This window comes from Acartia tonsa, chromosome 5 (assembly GCF_053477335.1).
Source record: "Acartia tonsa isolate MP-2025a chromosome 5, ASM5347733v1, whole genome shotgun sequence".
Taxonomy (NCBI): domain Eukaryota; kingdom Metazoa; phylum Arthropoda; class Copepoda; order Calanoida; family Acartiidae; genus Acartia; species Acartia tonsa.
The window spans coordinates 51634218-51658631 of NC_137264.1; the positions used below are offsets into that span (position 1 = coordinate 51634218).

At 33.7% G+C, this 24414-nt stretch overlaps 1 protein-coding gene across 2 annotated transcripts in view; it reads right to left on the reverse strand.

Moving 5' to 3' along the window:
* LOC145319792 (sodium/mannose cotransporter SLC5A10-like) overlaps positions 1-12256 on the reverse strand; it is a 51338-nt gene extending 39082 nt beyond the window's left edge. The window contains exons 1-4 of one of the 2 annotated variants that reach the window (XM_080162146.1): positions 12190-12255; positions 9234-9315; positions 5096-5150; positions 3818-3834 (exon numbers count right to left, since the gene is read on the reverse strand). In XM_080162146.1, coding sequence (XP_080018272.1) covers positions 3818-3834; positions 5096-5150; positions 9234-9315; positions 12190-12212 — 177 coding nt within the window. In that variant the 5' untranslated portion in view covers positions 12213-12255. Of the gene's footprint in view, positions 1-3817; positions 3835-5095; positions 5151-9233; positions 9316-12189 lie in introns of both variants that reach the window. The other variant, XM_080162147.1, reaches the window with a different exon arrangement.
* Positions 12257-24414: the final 12158 nt, after the last annotated feature.

Genomic DNA, 24414 nt, shown 5'->3' on the forward strand with positions numbered 1-24414 from the left:
GACAATGGCCTATAAATTGTTGTACATCTCCGATGATTATACTTTAAATTACCCGTTCTGTTGAGTACAATTGGTAGTTGAAACGTTGGACACTAAGCTTAATGAACATGCCGATCAAAATTCAATAAAAGTCCCCAAAGTTGTTAAGCCAACGAATCAGACAACGATATTATAAACTTTGGGGACTAGTGTAATAAACAGCCCATTGTCCCCTTCCTTCCTGATATTTCCCTTCTCAAACTTTTCTAAAATGTTTTTTTTTATTTTATACGGCGGAAATAGATTTCTGAGACTGGATAGAGATGTGCTGAAAATGGATTGCCTGTTTCTTCACTAATTTCCAAAGTTGTACAGCAGATAACCCAACGCTATTTTCAGCTACTCTGGTCAAAGGGAAAAGCGATATAATGTATAAACGATTTAAACATTATACATTCCAAATTAAAATTTTTAAAATTTTAATTTTTTTCTCGGAAGTTTGAAGCTTTTTTAGCTAGTAGTAAATATTGAGATAGGACGCGGAGGCTAGGTACACTTTCGGAAACTAAAATTTAGTACATCTGGATAGAAGAATATTTGGATCCAGCGCAGTTCACGAAGCTCTTTATAGTGCCTATAAAAAAAATGACGTCATACAATAGACCAATGATAGGCCAAAATACAGATTAAATTACCAAAGGCAGGCCAGTATACATTTTAATTGACCAAAGGTAGGCCCGTAAACATTTTAATTGTCCAATGGTAGGACAAATTGACGTTTTCATTTTTATAGGCACAATAAAAAGCTTCCCGGTACGGCATAAAGAAGTCCTAGAATTGATCTGTATTTTAGCATCTTGCGAATTTAATTTATGTACAATTATGTGCCATCTTACTTTGTCTGTTCAGCTGTTTGGCCGCTATCAAGCTTTACAGTTCTTCGTTTTTTGGGTGTTATTCGATTTCATCAACATTATACCTTGAACCGTGCTTGATCCAAATAGTTGGTGATTTACTTGAATGAGTCTGGCCATCACATAAACAGTAAACACCCAATACTTTATTCTTTGGGGGGGGGGGGGAATTTTTTTTTTTTTTGGGGGGGGTGGGGGGGCTAGTCGACCCCACTATTTTAATTTTAGTTTTAAAAAGAAATTTATTTTTTTTTTGGGGGGGGGGGGGGTGGGGTATTTTTCATTTTTTGGGGGGGGTGGGGGGTGTCCCACCCCTCAAGAAAATAGTTATAAACCTTCTCGGGACCTATATGAGAAGCTACCCTGTAAAGGAGAACCCGATCGGTTCAGCGGTTAGCGAGATCCTTTGCTACAAACAGACAGACAGACAGCAAAGCTTTTCTATAATTAGGTTCGGTCCGTACGTCCGTCTGTCTGTCCGTTCGTACGCTGTATGAAATGGGTAGCTTTTATCGTTAATTTAGGCATGTTAGAATTATCCTATCGATTTCAAACTTTGCATGGTGATTCCTGTGGCTGTTAGGTTTAGAAAGCGTAGCAACTCTATAATCGTTACCAGAATGCCCGTATGTCCATTTTATACATGTTGATTTTGAACTTTTTAACAACAAATTTTTATGTGATAAAATTATCCGAATGATCTAATTTTTGGAATACTGATTCCTAGGACAACAAAGTATAATGTTATAAGCAAAGCATCTCTATAATCCTAAAGTCCTAAACATGTAAGTATGTCCTAAAAACAGTATCATGTATTTAAGCAGTTTTCAACATATTTACTAACAATATTGTTTCGATTTTTTATAAATTTATATTCTGATTATTCAGTTCTGACACTCTACAAGTGTTAGTGTTCGTTTGTCCTATTATTTCAGAGCTTCGCTTTATGGATGCTGTCATCCTTGTTATATTGAAAGTAAGTAGAGGAGTTTTTTTTATGCCTAACCCAACAATGGGGTGAGAGCCTTTACCTGCGGTGCCTTGACCATGCGGGGCTACTCTGTACTCAATATAACCTAACCTAATCTTAACACACAAAAAAATCCAAATGTTTCATTTAAAAAAAGGGATTGGGGGGGGGGGGTCTGTGCTTAACTAAGCACTTTGCGGGAAACCTCCAAATATTTATGTAAACTTTAAAACGAAAAGTAAACAATTGCATAACTAAATTTTATGTTTGCTCGTCACTGATTTTAATTTTAGATATAATAGCTATTTATCGCATCGTATTATAAACGCTTTCCGCGGATATAAAAATGTACAATTATAAGATTAAAACCACTACTGTAAGGCCAAAGGGGTCAGGTTAACAAAACTGGTTATGATATTATGTTTGTACATTTTAATATTCGTAGAAAACTGGATATCATACGATGCTTTTTATAATTTTTGAGTATGGCTGAGAACCGGTTCTAATCCAGCGGATATTAATCGGTTTCGAAGCCATACTGGAAAGGGTTTAAACAATAGTTTAAAACAAGGACGACCGCATCCCATTGTATCAAACTAAAAGATTATACCGACCCTTAAAGCTAACTTGTTCTGCTATTCGCAGGCCATAAACTTTATTTGATCAAATCTTGATTGGGTTTTACATAATTTTTTAGTATGGCTGAGAACCGGTTCTAATCCAGCGGATATTAATCGGTTTCGAAGCCATACTGGAAAGGGTTTAAACAATAAGATTATACCGACCCTTAAAGCTAACTTGTTCTGCTATTCGCAGGCTCATAAACTTTATTTTATCAAATCTTGATTGGGTTGTATAAAGGAACAAAGTCCCATGTTTTTTTACAAATAATTTTAAACCACCAAAGGGGTAAATTTTGTTTTTTATAATAGGAGCTACATAAATTTAGCATCCATTAAACAACAGTGAAAAGCTAAATTTTTAATTGTAATCCTATTATATAAAGTCGTAAGTTTTTTTGTCTGTCTCGAAGGATCTCGCTTACCGCTGAATCGATATGTTTCTGCTTAACAGTGAAGCTTCTTATATGTCCAGGGAAGGTTTTTCACTATTTTTTTAACCGCCCCCCCCCCTCTCATGTTTCCCTAGAGGCCTCTAGGGGCGTAGCCGCTAGTCTATAATACAAAGTAGAACGATGTCTGTCTGTCTGTCTGTTTGTTTGTTTTGTTTGTCTGTTTGTTTGTTTGCTGAACCAATCGGGATCTCCTTTACAGGGTAGCTTCTCATAGGTCCTGGGAAGGTTTATAACTATTTTCTTGGGGGGTGGGACACCCCTCACCCAAAAATTGAAAAATCCCCCTCCCCCCCAAAAAAAAAATTTTCTTAGAGGCTAGGGGCGAAGCCGCTAGTAGTCAATAAATCACTGAACATGACATTCCTTCTCAAAACAAGCAATTTAAATGGTTTATGTCAATTGTAAAACATAATAGAAGCAGCTTATTGTGCCTAATAAAAAATGACGTCATACAATACAAATGACTGACCAATGATAGGCCAGAATGCATTTAAAAGGCCAATGGCAAAATGTATACTGGCCTATCATTGGTCATTTGTATTGTATGACATAATTTTTTGGACACTTTAAGCTGCATAATACAGAAGTATATAATTTGTCATTTCTGAAAAAAAAGTTTTAATTATAGTGGAAAGACATGTCATATAACGAAAACATTACTTTAATTTCTAGAGTATCCACGCTACTAGAACTACTAGAATTTCTAGAGTAGCCACGCTACTAGAACTACTAGAATTTCTAGAGTATCCACGCTACTAGAACTACTAGAATTTCTAGAGTAGCCACGCTACTAGAACTACTAGAATTTCTAGAGTATCCACGCTACTAGAACTACTAGAATTTCTAGAGTATCCACGCTACTAAAACTCAATTACTTACCAGAACCCAGTTCATACTCCTGTAGGGGAAAAAACAAACTTGTTAAATTTTGTTTTCTAAAAACTACGTTTTTATCACTTTTTACCAACGTAAGTCCGTATGCCTGTCTTTCAGTACGTAAATAGGAATAGTTATTTCTCGCATCGTATTATAAACAGCTTTCCGCGGATATAGAGAGTACAATTATAAGATTAAAACCAGTTTTTTTAGCCCCGAGGTGCCGAGGGCACGTGCTAAAAAAATGGTTTTGATCTTATGATTGTACAATTTTATATTCTTAAAAAACTGGATATAATACGATGCTAGACATAGTTTTTTCGTATGGATGAGAACCGGTTCCTATCCACCGGATTCGAATTCTGGGTTAAATTTTTTTGGAGATACAGAAAGTTTTATGTGTTAGGTCATAGAAATTCGTCTAAATCCATTTCCTCCTCTCATACTATCTTTTTAGACGGATTTTTATGACGTCACATATGACACTTTCCGTATGTCCCATTTTTTGGGGAGGGGGAGGGAAAAACCCGTCCTTGGTCAGAAAACTGAACAATCCTAGATGTGATTGGCTTTGCTTATAAAAAAAATTATTGTGTTTCTGTCTGCTAAAAACTGAGTTATTTTATTTACTGGAAAAACATGATAATAGTTATTTCTCGCATCGTATTATAAACGGCTTTCCGCGGATATAGAATGTACAATTATAAGATTAAAACCAGTTTTTTTAGCCGATGCCTTTTTATATTCGTAGAAAGCTGGATATAATACGATGCTTGACATAGTTTTTTTTGTATGGATGAGAACCGGTTCCTATCCACCGGATTCGAATGGATACGAGAACTGCTATGTACACTTTTCATACATTTTATTCACCAAAATATCACATTTTTTAACAGAAAGTTTCATGTGTTAGGTCATACAAATTCGTCTAAATCCATATTTTCCTCTCATACAATCTTTTTAGACGGATTTTTATGACGTCACACATGACACTTTCCGTATATCCCATTTTTTGGAGAGGGGGAGGAGAAATTATTGTGTTTCTGTCTACTAAAAACTGAGCTGGATCTTTAAATCATTTTAGTGGTGAGCCAGATCGGGGTGAGCCAACCTTCCACCAATGAGAGCACAGCATATTATGAAATGCAGCGCTGTGATTGGCTGAAATTCGGCTCACCCCGATCTGGCTCACCACTAAAATGATTTAAAGATCCAGCTCTGAGTTATTTTATTTACTGGAAAAACATGATAAAATGGTATTATTATTTAGGTTGTTTTTTTTCCTGGATGCCAGAAAATATCCACCTACACTGTCACGTTTGGATTTCCAGGATGACTGAAATACAATTTTTATCTATAATACAAAGTAGTACGATGTCTGTCTGTCTATTTGTTTGTCTGTCTGTTTGTAGCGAAGGATCTCGCTAACCGCTGAACCGATCGGGTTCTCCTTTACAGGGTAGCTTCTCATAGGTCCCGGGAAGGTTTATAACTATTTTCTTGGGGGGTGGGACACCCATAATCCCCCCAAAAAATGAAAAGTACCCCCCCCCCAAAAAAAACGACTTTTTTTTCTTCATAAACTAAAATTAAAATAGTGGGGTCGACTAACCCCCCCCGCCCCCTCAAAAAAAAATCCCCCCCCACCAAAGAAATTTTTTAAAATTTTTCTTTTAAATCTAAAGCACGAAAAATTGGTTTGATCAAGCCTCTTGGGGCAAGGCCCCTAGAGGCTAGGGGCGAAGCCGCTAGTCTATATTATAAAGTAGTACGATGTCTGTCTGTCCCTCTATCCTAGAGTCTAGGGGCGAAACCCCAAGTTATAATAGAAAAGTAATACGATGTATGTCTGTCTCTCCGTTTGTCTGAACACGGCTGGACCCTCAGATGTCAAAACTTTATTTTATTGTTTGGCCAAAATGACTTAGCAATTGTATCTGTAAGTACGTCTAATAACACCCTTTGCTATTTTTAAAATCCTAGAAAAATTTTTTTGCAAGAAAATTGCATAAATTCGCAACCTTTTTTAGAACCACTACATAACTCGAGTTTTAAAACTTTTTATATAAAATCCTTTTTACAAAAAATATCAATAATTACTTAAAATTAAACCTGAAAGAAAAAAAATCTCATTACAAGTGCTAATTTGCATGTTTTAGGCCTTTTTTTGAGGAAAGTATAACTTCCACATTTTTGACAATAATATATTTTTTTAACATTTTAAAGTAAAATATAATAAAACTTAAACGATTTTTCTTGAATTATCAGTTGAAAATTTCATCAAACATGCAATTTAAGTGATGAAAATTTAATAAAATCATTTTTTGAATGTTTAGAATTACCAATTTTCTACATTTAAAACAAAATGTTAACAAAATTTAAAAACATTCTAATATATAACTTTAAAAATCAATAACATTTTATAAAATGATGTTTTAAAAAAAAATCATTAAAAGGTATTAAAATGCATTTTAAGTTGCTTAAAATTAAAACAAGAATATCTTTTTACACTTTATTCTTTGTAATAGAGATTAATCGTCATTTGCTGTAAATGAAACATTTGATAAACTAATTGAATCTTTTTGTGACCATGTTTAAACTTTTTAATTTTTACACTAAGGTGTTTTTTAATGAAAATCTTTGTTGAATTCTCTTTTGCGACAAAAAAAGAAAGGGATTTTTTTACTATTTCTAGGTTATCTTATGTAATTTAAACTATATAATATGAAATAATTTTTAATTGTCTTTCTTTTGAGCCACAAAACACTGTAAAATGTAACATATATGCAAAAATAACAATTTTTTTAATGAATATTATAATATCCTTATATGACATTGCGTCAGAGCTTATTCTTTAGATCATATGTTCATGAAAAGTAGTCATAAACTTGGAGGGTTGCGCTATTTATTAGAATATTAAATAAACTTGAATGGTAAAAATATTAGCATAGCCTTTGTCAATTCAAATGCTTTAGGTATATTATTCGGAAAGTTAGTTAAAAAAGAGAGAATTTGCTGTGTATACTGTTGAAAGACTTTCAAAAATGTAAATTACAAAGCAATCCTAAAAGATCGGGTCGTAGGCGAGTCTTAGTCGGGGGTTTTCTGATAGCAAATATTGCATTATTGGTATACAATGTAAAAAAAAAAACATTTTAAAGAAATTCTTTAAATAAAACCCAACGTGTATTGGCAGTACAAACATCTTAATGCTAGCAGACATATGTTTATCAACATTTGCAGAAAACTATTTCCACAAGAAAAATTATTCAGGTTTCTACTTCACAATTTTAAATATTTCTTTCTGATAAAATGTTTTACATATATCGTATAATCATTTACCAAAAAAATATTTTGATAATTTAGATTTCAGAGAAGATTAATCCTTTCAAAAAACTAAGACGACATTTTGCATCTTCTGTCATGACATTTTAGAAAAAAATATAAAAAACCAAAATTTAGTATGAAAACTATTTTCATCGATTTTTCTGAAGGTATTATCGTATTCTGTGGCTTTGTTATTATCATTTACTTATATCGAAAGTGCCAAACATTGTACCCTAACTTATTCATTTAATAAAAAACTAACCGTGTGAAGTTAAAGATATCAACAACCGCCGGATCAAAAGGGTTGGGCTTCTTAGGGAATATAGATACTGGTCCTGTGGTGGTTTAAACTATTTAATTGGGTGGAAGAATTTTTTTGTAAAGGGGTAACATGTCATGTGGTAGTAAGGATTTGTCCAATCAGATCTCTCTAAGCAATGAACTGATCGAGTTCCTCTTTTTGATAAGCTTTTCCTAGTTCCTAGGATGGTTTCAAGTAAATTTCTAGCTTTAAAACATATGACGTGAAAAGAAAAATAAACATTTTTAAATATAATAATAATAATAAATAATTGGAATTTATTTATGTAAGTTGTATTAGAAATGATTTTTTTTTTCAGAAAAGATGAAAATCGTTTCTGATATTTTAATGGTGCATTTTGTATAATGTTTGTGTTTGGTGAGTGATGATGTAAAGACGACATTTTTTCTCTGTCTCCGTTGCACCTGGCGTCAGAGGTATGGGGAGGGGGGAGAAATGAATCGCGGCATTTTCGCTTTAGCCCTGCGCCTGTATGGCACGAGGCAGTTTTTTATTTTGATTTTGTGGAGAAAAGGATATATATCTTTTTCAAGGGACATGATGTCTCTAGGTGCATAGAACTGGTAGTGTGAATGGGTGCAGTATGAATGCTACAAAAAGGTAATTGTGATTTATTTTTACCCACCCTAAATAAGTAATTGTGTGTTCTAGTGTGGTGAAACTGAGAGATATTTTTTAGTGTAAATAAATTTATTGAAAAAATGATAAAACAAAAAGAAATAACTATTGAGACAGATATTTTTTTAGATTTTCATGAACCTCAGAGTTTTTTTATTGATCGAATATTTTCTTTAAAAAAGCCTAAATGATTTTTTTGGATTTTGATAAGTAACTAAGAATTTTGATTATTCTTAAAAATTAAATAAGGCCAATCGGTCATAACGCCAATTGGTTTTTCCAGTATAAATAAGTAATTAATATCTTACTTATAATGTTTTAAATGTACTAATTCTGTATATTTTTTTTAAGTTTCTTAACCGCTTATATGAATTTAATAAAACTTGACAATCACCTTCTTTGTCATTCATCCCATTCCTGGCCAATTCTCTTTAACTGGACGTATGATACAACATAATTGAAAAATCAGTCACGTCAGGATTGAGGCCGTATCAAAAGGAAATCTTTATTTATAATTTAAATGGAATAGAATCTTTCTTTTTAAAATAACCAGGAAAGAAACGTAATAAAACATTTATTATTTTTATAAAAAAAATGGATAGTATATTCATTTTTATGATATTCTTACAAAAATGTGAGGAATATCATGTTTTAGGATCGTAAAATAAATGTATACAAAGGACCCTTTGTAAACTTATAAGGATGTTGGCTATGTAGTGGGTCAAACAACTAGGGGCCCTAGGGGGGTGTATCCTCCCTCCTAACACTATAAAATCATCCCTCTTATTTTCTACAATAAAGCTCACACACTCTTGATTTTGGTTTAAAGAGGGTGTCTTAAGACGTAACGAGGGTGGCAAAACCTTGTGCAGGCCACTGAGATTTTGTTGAAAAATTTCTAATTTTGTCTTATTGCATGTTATTATTCTCTTAAATTCTTTTTAAAAATCTTTGAAAATATCAGTTGGATCCACGGACTAACTTAGTTACAGAGTAGCTGCATCACTTTATATTTGAAACAGACAAACATGCACAATTTTGTTTGTAAAGCACCACAAAATTAAAAATATTAGTTTATATTAGATTTATTACTAAAGACTAGGACAAACCATTGACAGTTATAAAGAAGCTTTTTTTTAATGAAATAATTACCCATAAACCCACAGCTAGCACAAAAGCAAAGTAGACAACAATAACAACATAGTCCCAAGGTTCTAGGTGACCACTACTCTCCCTAAATATATGTATAGTATGATAACAACATAGTCACAAGGTTCTAGGTGACCACTACTCTCCCTAAATATATGTATAGTATGATAACAACATAGTCCCAAGGTTCTAGGTGACCACTACTCTCCCTAAATATATGTATAGTATGATAACAACATAGTCACAAGGTTCTAGGTGACCACTACTCTCTCTAAATATATGTATAGTATGATAACAACATAGTCACAAGGTTCTAGGTGACCACTGCTCTCCCTAAATATATGTATAGTATGATAACAACATAGTCACAAGGTTCTAGGTGACCACTACTCTCCCTAAATATATGTATAGTATGATAACAGCATAGTCCCAAGGTTCTAGGTGACCACTACTCTCCCTAAATATATGTATAGTATGATAACAACATAGTCACAAGGTTCTAGGTGACCACTACTCTCCCTAAATATATGTATAGTATGATAACAACATAGTCACAAGGTTCTAGGTGACCACTACTATCCCTAAATATATATATAGTGTGATAACAACATAGTCACAAGGTTCTAGGTGACCACTACTCTCCCTAAATATATGTATAGTGTGATAACAACATAGTCACAAGGTTCTAGGTGACCACTACTCTCCCTAAATATATGTATAGTATGATGACAGCATAGTCCCAAGGTTCTAGGTGACCACTACTCTCCCTAAATATATGTATAGTATGATAACAACATAGTTACAACAAGGTTCAAGGTGACCACTGCTCTCCCTAAATATATGTATAGTATGATGACAGCATAGTCCCAAGGTTCTAGGTGACCACTACTCTCTCTAAATATATGTATAGTATGATAACAACATAGTCACAAGGTTCTAGGTGACCACTACTCTCTCTAAATATATGTATAGTATGATAACAACATAGTTACAACAAGGTTCAAGGTGACCACTGCTCTCCCTAAATATATGTATAGTATGATGACAGCATAGTCCCAAGGTTCTAGGTGACCACTACTCTCTCTAAATGTATGTATAGTATGATAACAACATAGTCACAAGGTTCTAGGTGACCACTACTATCCCTAAATATATATATAGTATGATAACAACATAGTCACAAGGTTCTAGGTGACCACTACTCTCTCTAAATGTATGTATAGTATGATAACAACATAGTCACAAGGTTCTAGGTGACCACTACTCTCCCTAAATATATGTATAGTATGATAACAACATAGTCCCAAGGTTCTAGGTGACCACTACTCTCCCTAAATATATGTATAGTATGATAACAACATAGTTACAACAAGGTTCTAGGTGACCACTGCTCTCCCTAAATATATGTATAGTATGATAACAACATAGTCACAAGGTTCTAGGTGACCACTACTCTCCCTAAATATATGTATAGTATGATAACAACATAGTCCCAAGGTTCTAGGTGACCACTACTCTCCCTAAATATATGTATAGTATGATAACAACATAGTTACAACAAGGTTCTAGGTGACCACTGCTCTCCCTAAATATATGTATAGTATGATAACAACATAGTCACAAGGTTCTAGGTGACCACTACTCTCCCTAAATATATGTATAGTGTGATAACAACATAGTCACAAGGTTCTAGGTGACCACTGCTCTCCCTAAATATATGTATAGTATGATAACAACATAGTCACAAGGTTCTAGGTGACCACTACTCTCCCTAAATATATTTATAGTATGATAACAACATAGTCACAAGGTTCTAGGTGACCACTACTCTCCCTAAATATATGTATAGTATGATAACAACATAGTCACAAGGTTCTAGGTGACCACTACTCTCCCTAAATATATGTATAGTATGATGACAGCATAGTCCCAAGGTTCTAGGTGACCACTACTCTCCCTAAATATATGTATAGTATGATGACAGCATAGTCACAAGGTTCTAGGTGACCACTACTCTCCCTAAATATATGTATAGTATGATAACAACATAGTCACAAGGTTCTAGGTGACCACTACTCTCCCTAAATATATGTATAGTATGATAACAACATAGTCCCAAGGTTCTAGGTGACCACTACTCTCCCTAAATATATGTATAGAATGATAACAACATAGTTACAACAAGGTTCTAGGTGACCACTGCTCTCCCTAAATATATGTATAGTATGATGACAGCATAGTCCCAAGGTTCTAGGTGACCACTACTCTCTCTAAATATATGTATAGTATGATAACAACATAGTCACAAGGTTCTAGGTGACCACTACTCTCTCTAAATATATGTATAGTATGATAACAACATAGTCACAAGGTTCTAGGTGACCACTACTCTCCCTAAATATATGTATAGTATGATAACAACATAGTCCCAAGATTCTAGGTGACCACTACTCTCCCTAAATATATGTATAGTTAGGAAAATATAGAAAGCAGCTTAAAGTGCCTAATAAATAATGACTTCATACAATACAAAGGACCAATGATAGGCCAGTACACATTTTACCATTGGTCAATTACAACTTTAACTGGCATATCATTGATCATTTGTATTGTATGACCTATTTTTTATTAGGCAATATCAGCTGCTACTAATATAGATGGAGGGGCGTAGGAAACCTCTACCCCCCGCTCTTGGTTTTAATTTTCTAGAGTCCAGAGGCGAAGCCACTAGTATCTAAATAAACAAGCAAAACAGGGCTCGGCAGTCGTGCCTCAGCAGCGCACAAGTCTCAAATTTAAACCCGATTGTGTGCAAAAATAAAGATATTATGAAAAGATAGATTGTCTGTTGAGGAACAGATTGAGAGATCCAGCTGAATTTTATAGTTATAAAATGACGATTTTAATGGCTTACGTGCGGCTTACGCGCGGCTATCGAGCCCTGAAGCAAAGAACTTACGGAGGGATAGCTGCGCTTGACATTTTAAAATCTAAAATTATTCAAAAATTTTCACTCCCAAAAGTAATAAGTAATTTGATGTTCAAAAAAAGGTTATTAATTTTGGGTGTAAATGTCCTTGTTTTACATGAAATCTTGATTAAAATGTAAACCAAAGGCATGCAGAAGAGGGTGTATTTCCCACTGTGACAGAATTAAGAAGGTTTATATATAAACACGCCCAAAGGGATCCACCCACCCCCCATACTCCCTTATACATGGTAATACACCTCACTAAAACAGTCGGGGAGGGGGGGGGGGGGGGGGTGAGGTAAGAAAAAAAAATCAAGCCCCTTATCCTCTCTCTTTTCTTACTTTGGAGTTTTTTTTTGAAGGCAAAGGACCTAATGGACGTTTACAAATTTACCAGTACACTCAACTGACGTCACTGTGTTACTTCCAACCATAAGCCCCAAAAAACTAAGGGCGCAGCCAAGTCTTTTTAACATTAATAGCATCAAGAAGGTAATTAAAAATATACTTACAGTAGCGAAGCTAATTTATAATTCACTTTGTCTGTCTGTCAGTCAGTCCGTAACGCTATGAGGGAAATGTGATATTCTTGGCAGCTGTTGAAAATAGATAGCTGAAGATTCCTAAGATATTTCAAATCTATTCTATACATTATTTTGTCCGTCTGACTGTTGGTCATGCTTAAAAAGACATGAACCCCAATCTTTGAAGGTTTCGTGGTTTCGTGGTTTGAGTTTTTGTATATTGTCTCTCTTTCTCTTTCTACGCCCCTAGAGGCCTCTAGTGGCATTAAAATGTTTTTTTTTATTTTAATATCTAATTTGAGAAACAATTTGTCTATGGTCAATCAGCTGTTAAATTCATACGCTAGCGACACTATGCGGCAGAAATATATAAATTTTTTTCGATTTTATTTTGATTTCTCTTGGGAGGGTGGTGGTACCCTCCCCCAAAATAGTTATAAACCTGCCCAGGACCTATGAGAATCTACCATGTTAAGGAGAACCCGATCGGTTTTGCGGTTAGCGAGATCCTTCGGTACAGACACACTGATACACAGACACACAGATACACAGACACACAGACAAACAAACATCCTGTTACTTTAGTATAAGGATAACTATTCGACATCTGCTTTATAACTTTGTCCGTTTGTACATTCCATGATTTTTTGTGCTCCGCTACTTGGGTGTTGTCATCCTTGTTTAGTATCAAACTTCTATCCAACTTTTTAAAAGCGAAGCTTTTCTATAATTACGGTCGGTCCGTCTGTCCGTAACGGATAGCTTTTTCCCGTTAATTTAGGCATGTTAGAATTGTCTTATCGATTTCAAATTTTGCATTATGATTCCTTTAATAGTTAGGCACGATTTAGAAAGCGTAGCAACTCTATAATCATTACCAAAATGTCCGTACGTCTATTTTAAACATGTTGATTTTTTTACTTTTTAACAACAAATTTTTATGTGATCTAATCATCCGATTGATCTGATTTTTGGTATATTGATTCCTGGGACAACAAAGTATAATGTTATAAGCGAAGCAACTCTATAATCAATTCCTAAAAATGTAAGTATGTCCATAAACATTATCCTGTATAAAGCAGTTTTTCAACAAATTTACAACAATTTTTTCTTCGACTCTTATACATTTATATTTTGATTATTCAATTCTGACACTATATAAGTGTTAATGTCCGTTTGTCCTTCGCTTTTATGGATGTTGTCATCCTTGTTTATTGGTAGCTCAGTGTTTTTTGTAATTAACAAGGATGACAACATTTATAAAAGCAAAGCTCTCAAATCAGACGATAGGACAAACGAACATAAACAATTGTAGAGTGTCAGAACTTAATAATCAGAATATAATTGTATAAGAGTCGAAGCTAAATTGTAAGTAAATTTATTGAAAAATTGCTTTATGCAGTATTATGTTTAAGGACATACTTACATTTTTTGACTTGATTATAGAGTTGGCTCGCTTATAATATTGTACCTTATTGTCCAAAAATAGGATAAATATACTATACAAGAAAAATGTTGTCAGTTAGTTTTAAATGGACGTACTGTTTTCTGATGACGACTATACAGTTGCTACGCTTTGTAAATCATATCTTATTGTTACATAAATCATTATTTAAAGTTTAAATCCGATTGGATAATTCTAACATGTCTAAACTATAAGCTTTTCATTACGACTCTTATTATAGAAAAACAAGGATGACAACATCCATAAAAGCGAAGCGCTGAAACGGTAGGACAAAAGGACATTAACACAATTGTATAGTGTCAGAACTGAATAATCAGAATATAAAGGTATGAGAGTCGATGCAAAATTGTAAGTAAATTTGTTGAAAAACTACTTGATATAGAATAATGTTTATGGACATACTTATATTTTTAGGACTTAATTATAGAGTTGCTTCGCTTATAATAATGTACTTTGTTGTCCCAGGAATCAGCATACAAAAAATCCGATCAATCGGATAATTAGATCATATAAAAATTTGTTGTTAAAAAAGTAAAAAAATCAACATGTTTAAAATGGACGTACGGACATTTTGGTAATGATTATAGAGTTGCTTTCTAAATCGTACCTAACTACTGCAGAAATCACCATACAAAGTTTGAAATCGATAGGACAATTCTAACATGCCTAAATTAACGAAAAAAGCTATCCGTTACGGACGGACGGACCGACCCTAATTATAGAAAAGCTTAGCTTTTAAAAATGCTTTTAAGATGCTTTAGTGGTATCGATTTTTTTTATGTAAATCCCCACATAAAAAGAAACTGTAACTTACACAAAATTGATTTCTTTACAAACGGTTTTTTTTACATTCCGCGCCATTTTTAAAAGCAAAAATAAAAAATTCTATCTAACCAAAATTATTTATTAGAGGCTAAGGGCGAAACCACTAGTGTTTTTAAAATAAATGAGGTCATCATCTTTATTTATAAAAGTAACATGCTGACTGTCTGTCTGTAGCTTAAAATCTTGCCAACCGCTGGATCGATAGGCTTCTCCTTTACTTATTCAGGGGAGGGTATCCATAGGCGTCCAAGGGGGGGGAGTAATGGGGCGATTACCCCCCCCCCCCAAACGATGCACCCCCAAAATTTTTTTCATTTTACTCCCCCCATTTAAAATTTACCCCTACCCTGGGGGTGCCGTAGGCACCCCCAACCATTTAGGAGGGGGTATTTACCCCCCCCCAAATAAAAAATCTCTAATAAAAAAAATTTTTACCCCCCCCAAGCAAATTTTACCCCCGGGGTAAAATTTTTGGGGGGGTAAAAAAAATTTTACCCCCCCCCAAAATAGAAAGCTTGGACGCCCCTGAGGGTATCTCCACCCTTCTGAGAAAAATTGCGCCTGAAACCCAACCCTCCATTATTTTTTTAAAGTCTAAAAATGAAAGTAGGGAGAACCCTTTCAAGTGACCCTAAACGCCTCTAGAGAGGTGTAGCCACTAGTCAAATTATAAAAAGCAGTAAGGTATTCTCATATTTCCAAGGCACTATGGGACATTTCAAAACAAATTTTTTTTTTCTCAGAGTTTCTCAGAGAATTTTTTACATGAACGTGTAGCTTTTGATGAGTAGATTTGACTTTATTTCATCCACTTTAGGTAAAAACCCCGACTATTATGCTTTTTTTGGCTTTAAAGTTTTTGTTAAAAAGTAAATGATTTGAACGATAAATTTTAGTGCAACGACATTTGTTTGCATAATATTTATATGTTGTATGATCGCCTCAAAACTAGGGGGTGTGTTGTGCGTTAAAGGGAGGGGACTTTTAAGAAACAGGGCTAAGATTAACTGTCAGAAGAAGGGGAAAAAATGTGATGAAAACATCTTTAAACATTTAGTAATTAATTTTAATTAACCAAGATAAAATTTACTTATGAGGTATAAATTTATATAATCAAACATATTTTAATCTAAAAGTTAAAAACTGAATAAAATGTCAAAATTACCCTCTAAATTTACCTATTTAAAAATAAAACAATTTTAACTAACCTTACTAAATGCATGGAATACAATATTATATTTTATTCCTTACTTTTATTCTTTCTAACTAATAATGAATTACCTCATAACTATATGACTTAATTCTTTCTTAAAAGTTTTAGTTTTAAGTGATTACTCTTAGCTTGTAGAAATAAGATTCCCCTTTCTTTATGTGCACCTGGGGGTGTTCATACAATACTTATAACATTTTTTCATGATTATTAATTTTATTAATTTTTTAATTCTTAGAAACACATGGAATACAAAATCATATTTTGTTCTCAAAATATTTTTAAGTTGCTAAAATGAGTAAATATTTTGCTGAAATGTAAGACCACCTTGGTAGGTGCTAATTTCCCCCTCCCCTCAATTTCTGGGATGGGATCGGAAATATCATATGTTCTAAGATTGTAAAATTTCTATAATTAGATTTAAAGACAATAAGTAATAAATATGTCCTTAACAGAGCTCTCAATTAGCAAACTTTAAATCTCAGAAATGAGTTTGATATCTTAATTATATTTTATACAGATATCAAATTTTATAACCTTTAAGTAAGTACACTATGCAAATAAACATAGAAATGTATGAGAATAATAATAAGATGATCAGAAGAGAATTTTTAATTTTTTCACACATCTTTCCTTTTACAATTGTTAGGTACATACTTTTTTATCCCTTTCTTAATTATTTTACTAAGTATGATTGTTTATGAATATTAAAAAGATTGCTAGTTTTATTTAAAGATTAGGTACTCAACTAGTTTTTTGGAGCAAAAAAATCTCTTCTATATAAGCACTAATGTAAAATAGGGTTCTAAATATAAATCAGATTATTAAACTATTGACTTTTAAAATGTAAAAAAATATTTAAAAATTCTAAACGTTTTATAATAGAATCTAAAAGAATTAGATTGGTGAAATATAATTTCAAACTAATATTTTGTATCCCAACCCTTTGAAATTACATAAGAAGACGAAATGAATTAAGTATGTCGTCATTGTGCATAGCAAAATTTAAGTCATGAAAAAATGAAAAATAACAGCAAATAAATAATCTTTTTTGATATTTTTTTAAAGGAATTTTGTTTTGAAGTCCATAGATTATGATCGAGACATATTTCATATCTCTATCTTAAGCAGGGGAAAAATGAAACAAAACATATACATTTGTCCCATAGTGCAAGGATGGTTAAGGCTTTTTAAAAGCGAAGCTTTTCTATAATTAGGGTCGATCCGTCCGTCCGTCTGTAACGAATAGCTTTTTCCGCTAATTTAGGCATGTTAGAATTGTCCTATTGATTTCAAACTTTGCATGTGATCTAATTATCCGATTAATCTGATTTTTGATATACTGATTCCTGGGACAACAAAATATAATGTTATAAGCGAAGCAACTCTATAATCAAGTCCTAAAAATGTAAGTATGTCCATAAACATTATTCTGTATCAAGCAGTTTTTCAAGAATTTTACTTACAATTTTGCTTCGACATTTATACATTTATATTCTGATTATTCAGTTCTGACACTATACAAGTGTTAGTGTCCGTTTGTCCTAACGTTTCAGTGCTTCGCTTTTATGGATGTTGTCATCCTTGTTACATCAAAGTCTTGGGATGGTTTCATGATCCCCCCCCCCCTCTTTAAATAGAAAGCCTCTAAAGGCTAGGTGCGCAGTCGTTTAAAAATAAAGTAACAGTCAGCAGACAGACATACAAGTTCTAATTATAGGGCAGCTGAATAAACTTCCTTAGAATTATAAACAGTTTAGTCATTGTCTATTTATTTACATAATATCTTTACCAGTAGGGCTTCCAATCTGATTCCATTCCACTGGATTAGATCCGGTACTGAGCTATGTTTAAAAGACATGTCTTGAATCGAAAAATAGATATTTTCCCACGAATAATAAATTAAAAATCCTTTTATGTTGGCCCAGACCTTCGGTCCCTCGAGGCGAACAAAATATGAATTTTAATTTTACTGTCGGCGGAAAGCTGTCTATAAAACGATGCAATAAATAAGTATATACCACACCTTAATATTCAACAATGTGTCAACTTTTTCTTACAAAATAAACAATTAGTTGTTAAATTTGTATGAAGAAATCACAATCCTTATATTAAAGTAACAGGATGTGTGTTTGTCTGTGTGTGTCTGTACCAAAGGATCTCGCTAACCGCTGAACCGATTGGGTTCTCCTTTACAGGGTGGCTTCTCATAGGTCCCGGGAAGGGTTATAACTATTTTGGGGAAGGGTACCACCACCCTCCCAAGAGAAATCACAATAAATCGAATTTTTTTTACGAATAGAGACTCCTACGCAACATTGCAAGGTATCATTGAAACTTGAAAGCAAAATAGATAGGTAACGTATTATTTAAAAAAAAACATTTAAAGTACCACTAGAGGCCTCTAGGGGCGTAGCAGCTAGTAATCTATAATACAAAGTAGAACGACGTCTGTCTGTCTATGTACCGAAGGATCTCGCTAACCGGAACACAGTAATAGTGTCTGACTGATTATGACGTAACAAAAAAATTAGCCAATGAGAGGCCATTATAAATTTTACCATTGGTCAATAACGGCCTCTCATTGGCTAATTTTTTTTGTTACGTCATAATCAGTTAGACACTATTACTGTGTTCCGCTAACCGCTGAACCGAACGGATTCTCCTTAACAGGGTAGCTTCTCGTAGGTCCCGGGAAGGTCTATAACTATTTTAGGGGAAGGTACCACCACCCTCCCAAGAGAAATCGCCCATAGAAAAAAATTAACCCCCCCCCCCGAAAAAAAAATTTCTTCAAAAACTAAATTAAAATCTTTTTCTTTTTTTAAAATCTAAATTTTAAAAAAATGGGTTTTGAGATTCAACTTCTCCGTCCTCTAGAGGCCTCTATGGACAAAGCCGCTAGTATATATATATAAAAGTAGCAAGAAACTCTTAAACTGCTTGATTATTTTAGTTTTCCTTTTTTAGGAGAGCAATATGTCCGTTTGTCGATACATAATTTTTTGTGCTTCGCTACTTATGGATATTTTCATTCTTGTTAAGATATTTTGATGGAGAAGTTTATTTCTTTTTCATTGGTGAATGAGTTAGGTACGTGTTGCAGCAACATTGTATCTATAAATACTAAGTAATAAGAATTTGTCTGTTGCAAAAGATGCCTAAGAAGGTTGTTATGTTTAAGGGTTATGTCTTTATTGATGCTTTATATATGTCCTAGACTAGCAGTTCGCCCCTAGTCTCTAGGGGCTCTCGCCCCAAGAGGTAAATTAAAAAAAAATTCAGTACATCTGGTGCAACAAACCTCAGATTAAAAAAAAGGGGGGGGGGGATGTTGTGGGTGTCCCACTCCCAAGAAAATAGCCAAAAACCACCACAGGACCAGTAGGTATACTCCCTAAAGAGTAGAATCCAATCGGTTCAGTGGTTACCGAGATCTTAAGGGACGGACAGACAGTCGGACGGACGGACAGACATCAAGCTACTTTGTATTATAGATATTTTTGGGTGTCTTTAGGGTTCGAAGGTACCCCCACCACTTATGCAAAGCCCCGAGAGGGTAGGGGCTACTCCACTAGTACATGTAATAATTACTATACTCATTTATGTTCATCTCTAATACACTAATCCTATCTTAATAGCCGCTTTTATATATTGTGGACGGTTTCCTTTCAATTTTGTTGAATCCCGCCTCTATTTCATTCTATTTAAACAAGGATAACAGCAACCATAAAAGCGAAGCTCTCAAATCAGACGGTAAAACAAGCGAACATGGAAGCTAGTAGAGTATAAAAACCTAAATAGGCAAAAAATCAATTTTAAAAATTAACAAAATTATATATGTATATAAACTTACAAAAAATTGCGTAAATACGGGATTCTGTTAAAGGACATACTTTAATTTTTAAGAATTGATTATAGATAGCTTCGCTCAAAATATTGTACCCTGTTGTCCAAGGAATCATTTCACAAAAAACGTTTTTGTTAAAAAGGTTAAAAATCAGCATGTTTTAGATGGAAATACGAACGCCCCTCGAAGCCTCTAGGGGCACTTGTTGGAGGGGGGTAAGTCGACCTCATCCCATTTTAAATCTGAGTTTCAAAAGAGTTTTAAAATATTTTCTAGGAGGTAGGGGGGTAAAGACACCCTCTCCAAAAATAGTTTAAAACCTTCTCAGGGCCTATAAGAAGCTTCACTGTAAAGGAGAACAATATCGGTTCAGCGGTTAGTGAGATCCTTCGGGACAGACAAAAAACGCTTACTACTTTATATTATAGGAGGATACCAAACTGTTATAGGAATCATCATTCAGAGTTTGAAATCGATAGAACAATTCAAACATGCCTAAATGACTGAAAAGAGCTAATCGTGACGGACGGACGTACAGACCCTAATTATAGAAAAGCTTCGCTCTTAACACAGCCAAGATAATTTTATTTATAATATATATCATTGCTAATATTTAAGTTCCAAGCAGGGAGTGAGGTGACAATGGGCTGTTAATTACACTAGTCTTGCAATAACGTTTTCTTATTTGTTTGCTTAACAACATTGGGGATTTCAGTGACTTGTTACGAAAATCAGATGAAAAGGATAAATCGTCATTTTTAAAATTGACGTATGACCTTCTGGTAACTATCATACAGTTGCTAAGCTTTCCAAATCTTGCCTAACTGCTACGGGAATTATCATGCCAAGTCGTTAGGATAATTCTAACATGCCTTTAGACGGACCAACTCAAATTATAGAAAAGATTCGCTATAAAAAACATGTAACTGTTTTTCAAAATAAAAAAAAAACACTAAAAATCTAAAATAAAATACATTGATTTAACTCTATATTCAAAACTACTTGTGAAATCACTACTCTTCCGCATGGCTTTCAGTTTTCACTAGATAAAGAAAAAACTGTAAATAACAGAAAACATTATGACATAACTCTGCTATTTAGTTAGGCAACAACCATGTATAAAACTATGTAGTGGTAGGAGAGCCAGAACTAAGCGCTACCAGGCTACAGCCACTACTAAAAATAATCAAACACACACACACAGAAAAAGTGGCCCAAGGCATATACTGTACAACTATATGTACATGTAATGTACCCCTCCCAGCCCCCCCCCCCCCACCTTTCAAAGTGAGATAGGGGAAAGGGGGGGGGGAGGGTAGATGGTATACCTTGTTTTTTTATTGCGGTGTGTTAGAGTACGCATTTCTTTGCGACTTTCCAAAACCACTGAAGTTTTTTAACGCGCGCACCGTGAACATGTTCTATATGGATTCAATACTTCACTTTGATTATGGAGGAAGAGGCAGTGGTCTGTTAACTACACCATTACCCAAAGTTTAATTTTTATATAAATATCGTACTTTAATTTGATTAGTTGGTTCATTAACAAGCAATCAATAATTGTACATTATAAGGGGTAATTTAGTATTTCATCATTGGTGATGTAAGTGGGTATCTAAAGGGATAAGACAATGGTCAATAAATTAATGTACATCCCCAATGTTGACATGCAAAATTACCCTTTCTGTAGACTATAATTAGTGGATAAAATGTTTGGACTTTTTATATAATGAACTAACCAATCATAATTCAATAAAAATCCCAAAAGTTTTTAAGCCAACGAATTAGATAAAGTTATTGTTAAGCTTTGGGGACTTTTCATTGTGTGTAATAAACAAGAATGACAACATTCATAGGTAGCGAAGCTCAAAAATTATGGATAGGTATCTGGAAAAAATGAACTTTATTGCAGTTTCATAATAAAAACATTAAACTAAAAAATCACGAAATGAAATCTAGGAATCGATCTAGCACCTCAGCAAATCTTAATGAAACTTTGTAGGGATATGTAAATTATGAACTTATTTAATCCCTAAAAATATCAGCCGTCTATCTTAAATAGGAGTAAAGAAAATCATGAAAACCTAAAAATCTACGAATCGAACTAGCACCTCAACCAATAAGTAAATCTCGATAAAACTTGATAAAAGTATGCAGAAAATGAAAGTATCCAATCCCTGAAAATTTCAGCCGTTTATGTTGAATAGGAGTTTAGAAAATCATGAAAACTTAAAAATGTAGGAATCGATCTAGCACCCCAACCAACAGACGGATCTTAATGAAAAAAATGAAGACTGTTAACATAACTAATTCCTGAAAATTTCAGCTCTCTATCTTTTATAGGAGCCGAGAAAATAAATCACGTTTCCCCATTTCTGTCTCAGACGGACATTTCGAATTATAAAGTAGCTTCGCTACTAACAATGGCAATTACGTGCAATGCAATAGCAAAGATGTTTGATATTATGAGCAAATAAACATATAATAATATACGATCAAGCATTTTGCTGAATAGCTTTTCTTTAATGGCTCCTATAAGATTCACTTTTTCTCCCCTCCCCCACCCCCCCGAAAAAAATGATATGTGCAAAAAAAAAAATATTGAATGCAATGTATTAACAATCAACTTTATATGTCAATCAAAGTCCTTAAAATTATAAATAAATGTAAAAGAAAGATGTATAACCCAGACAACTACCAGGTTCCAGTGCTGGGGACCTTTATGGCCTGTTAGCATATTGCTTTCTGCTCTTTTGTAGCTGTAGCTATGATAATATTTCCTACGCTATTGGTAGATATTCAAAGACCCAATTGAAAGTCGGCACGGTCACGCCATCCAGTTATTTAACCTCTGCCCCCTCTATTCATTTACTTTAATCTATCATAAAAGAATTCTCAAGAATTATTTATACAACTTACAAGCTACCAAATTAACTCTTCAGTAAATTAAAATCATTGGCTGAAAAGATTAAACGCTGCAAGTCATTATAATCGGGCTAACAAAACTGGAATAGATCTTATAATATTTAAGCTGTCTATAATACAATGCGATAGATAACTATTAATTTGCTAATTTTTAAAATTGAATAAAGAATATTTTCTTGATTAAAATGTTCTTGCAATTTGAGTATAGACTAGACAAGGATGACAACATCCATAAAAGCGAAGCACTGAAACGGCAAACATTTATAAAGTGTCAGAACTGAATAATCAGAATATAAATGTATTAGTCTAAGCAAAATTGTAAGTAAATTTGTTGAAAAACTGCTTGATACAGGATAATGTTTATGGACATACTTACATTTTTAGGACTTGATTATGAAGTTGCTTCGCTTATAACATTATACCTTGTTGTCACAGGAATCAACATATCAAAAATCTGATCAATCGGATGATTAGATCACATAAAATTTGTTGTTAAAAAAAGTTAAAAAATCAACATGTTTAAAATGGACGTTCGGACATTCTTGTAATGATTATGTAGTTGCTACGCTTTCTAAATCGTACCTAACTACTAAAGGAATCACCATGCAAAGTTTGAAATCGATAGGACAATTCTAACATGCCTAAATTAACGAAAAAGGCTATCCCTCTGTGACAGACGTACTGACCGACCCTTATTATAGAAAAGCTTCGCTTTTAAAAAAGGAATAAATTAATAGACTAAAATATTTAGATTGCATTTATTCTGATAGCCTGATATCTAGTTGCCGAAAGTGTACGCAGTTTCCTGGGTGTTTCCTCATCCTCGCTCAATATTTACTACTAGCTACAAATCTTCAAACTTCCCTTTAAAAAATCAAAATTTGAATGTGTAAACGATTTATACAATATACATTATAAATTTGAATTTTTTAAATTTTGATTTTTTTTTTTTGAAGTTTCAAGCTTTTTTAGCTAGTAGTAAATATTGAGCTAGGATGAGGAAACACCCAGGAAACTGCGTACACTTTCGGCAACTAGATATCAGGCTATCTTTATTCTAGATACATTGTCTCTAAATCAACAAAAATGGGAAAACAGTACCGGAACAATACGGCCATATTATTGGTTAGAAAGTGTAGATTTAAATTATTGATCGAAACTAACCAATATAAGCCGTTGTAATCCTTATATTGAAGTAACAGGACCGGTGTACCGATATGGTTTTCCATTACAGTGTAGCTTCTAACAGTTCCTTGTGCTGGGGCAGGATACCACCACCCTCCCAAGATAAATCACACATAGAAAAGTTTGTTTTCACGTTTGAAACTGAAAGTAGGGGGTTGTTGGAGGAAATGTCGATATTCCCCCTCCCCAATCTCAAGGGTCCCTAGCTAACTCTAGGGACCTGGCCGCT